Source organism: Clarias gariepinus, chromosome 11 (genome assembly GCF_024256425.1).
Source record: "Clarias gariepinus isolate MV-2021 ecotype Netherlands chromosome 11, CGAR_prim_01v2, whole genome shotgun sequence".
Lineage (NCBI taxonomy): Eukaryota > Metazoa > Chordata > Actinopteri > Siluriformes > Clariidae > Clarias > Clarias gariepinus.
Window position 1 is genome coordinate 14980928 of NC_071110.1, and position 2635 is coordinate 14983562.

General features: G+C 33.4%; 1 protein-coding gene across 1 annotated transcript; it reads right to left on the reverse strand.

Annotated features, from left to right (window-relative positions):
* Positions 1 to 406: 406 nt before the first annotated feature.
* On the reverse strand, positions 407 to 1342 carry LOC128533326 (olfactory receptor 52K1-like). The gene has a single exon (XM_053507567.1). It carries the CDS (start codon positions 1340 to 1342, stop codon positions 407 to 409), a length of 936 nt encoding a protein of 311 aa, XP_053363542.1.
* Positions 1343 to 2635: the final 1293 nt, after the last annotated feature.

Genomic DNA, 2635 nt, shown 5'->3' on the forward strand with positions numbered 1-2635 from the left:
CATAAAAATCCTAAAAGTCATCCAAAGGTCAACAAAAAGGTTATAAAAGGTCGTAAAAGGGGCATCATGTCAGCAGCTGAAGTTTAAGGGTGCAAAGGCGGTTTAGGATTTAACCTGCTTTTACTAATTTCCATTCACTGACGTAGAATTGTAACCTTGAACTACCACTTCAAGTATTAAAGCAAAGTTGTAACTAAAAAAAAAAAAAAAAATAACTTCCACAATTAAATTAAATTCCTTGGTGTTTTCAAAAAAAAAATTTCTTTCAATTAATTTGATGGAAGCACCCTATGGATCAAATAAATTTAGATAAATAGTCGCTACATAAACAGTCTGGATTTTATACATATCATCTTTATTGCAATTACAGTAAAAGCAATAGCTGCTCAGATAGACAACACAAAAACTATTTACACTTTAGACAGCTGTGTCCAAGGAACAATCTCATGACATGCTTCCGTATTTTCGTAAGTTTCAATCCATAAATAAGGGGATTTAAAATGGGAGGAATAAAGAGCATGTCAAGTACTAGGAAATTTCGCAAAGCTTGAGGAAATGAATTTGAGCCATATCGACTATAAAATACATCAAACAATAATGCAATTGTAATGTTTAACAGTGCCACTAAGTGTGGCACACAGGTTTGCATGAATTTATATCTGCTCTCCTTTGACTTCCTACAATTTTTAATCAAGTGAATATATGAGAAGGTAATCAGTACTGCATGTCCAAAATATGTTAATATAACTATGTATCCAACTACATTATTTACTGTTGTAAAAGAACAGGCCAATTTAGCAACTGCCCAGGTTTCACAGTATAACTTTTCAATAGTTGAGCCACATAAAGTTAATCTTGATGCTAATAAGACTACAACAGACATGCAAATAAATGGTGGAAGCCAACAAAAAATTATACATTTTACAATTTTTTGATTTGTCATTTCTGAATGGTACTTCAGTGGTTTACATATTGCAACATATCTGTCATAGGCCATTACTGTTAAAGTGGAATAATCACATAAAGCTGAAGAATAAATAGCAAAAACCTGAATAAGACATCCTGCATATGAAATAGCATGAGATGGGGCCAGTAGGTCATACATAAATTTAGGGTAGAAGGCAGAAGTGCCATATAGTGTATTTATACACAAATTACACAAGAATATGTACATGGGCTCATGAAGCTGCGTGTCTGAGGTAATGCAAAATATTATAGAAATGTTACATAACAAGATAAACTGATAAACCACTGCAGTGAGGGAAAAAAACACATATCTCTCCTCTATTGTCATATTTAATCCAGAGAGAGTGAACACTAAAATATTAGAAACATTTTCCATCTGTAATAGAAATAAAGATTATATTCAGGATTAGTCTTAAATAAGCAGATGCTACACGACTGGTTTCAGACACACTTGCACATCAAAAATACATCTAAGTAAACAAGTATTAATATTTTGAAATTCTCATAGGTCTTGAATTTTCTGCACAATTGTATTTAAATAATTATAGGTATTATTGTTTTATTTTATTATTTATTCCGTTTTTTTATATAGTCACTACACATTAGCACAATCACAGCTTTGTATCTAACTATCTACAATTACATAAAAACAGAAAGTCTCATTTAAATTAATTATTTCTAATAACAAAGAACTATTATTTAGAAAAATATGGCAACTAAGATGTCACCTTAGTGTCAACATCAGAAGTCATGTTAATGAATCTGCTATGAACTCATGTGCTGTTTTAAATTCCCCAGGAAGCATTATTTTAACATTAGGCAGCTTTGTCTGTTATACATTGACCTTTGCAGTATACATTCACCTTTAAAAAGTTACAAAATAATTATCATGCCATCTTGTGCCTTTATTCTAGAAAAATGAGGATAAATCATCTCATTTATAGGCAGTTTTTACAATGCTTCATCACCACTAATTTGGTCATGTTCCCTTTAGACTTCTTCTATATGAAGCACACACACACACACACACACACACACACATACATACACACACAGCACACACACACACACACACACACACACACGATATACACTATACTGCCAAAAGTATTCACTAAATTCAGCTGTTCCAATCACTTACAGATGTATAAAATTAAGCACCTAGGCATACAGACTGTTTCTAAAAAAATTGTGAAAGAATGGGTCACTCTCAGGTGCCCAGTAAATTGCAGCGTGGTACCGTAATAGGATGCCACCTGTTCCGTAAGTCCAGCTGTGAAATTTCCTTGCTTTTAAATAATCCACAGTCAACTGTTAGAGGTTTTATAAAAACTGTGAAACAGATTTTATAAAAAAAAGTGAAAGCGATTGGGAACGACAGCAACTCAGCCATAAAATTTAAAAAGAGAAAAGAGAGGTTGTCTAGAGTCAATAGCTATAGACCTCCAAACTTTATTTGGCCTTCAGATTAGTTCAAGAGCAGTCCATGGACTGCATTTTCATGGCTAATTACTGTAGCTGCATCCACGCCTTATATTATCAAGTTCAATGCAAAGCATTATATGCAGTGGTGTAAAGCATGCTGTCACTAGACTCTAGAGCAGTGGAGACGTGTCCTGGAGTGTTGAAAGGTACTCTGAATGCTTCAGCATACCAAGACATTTTAGGC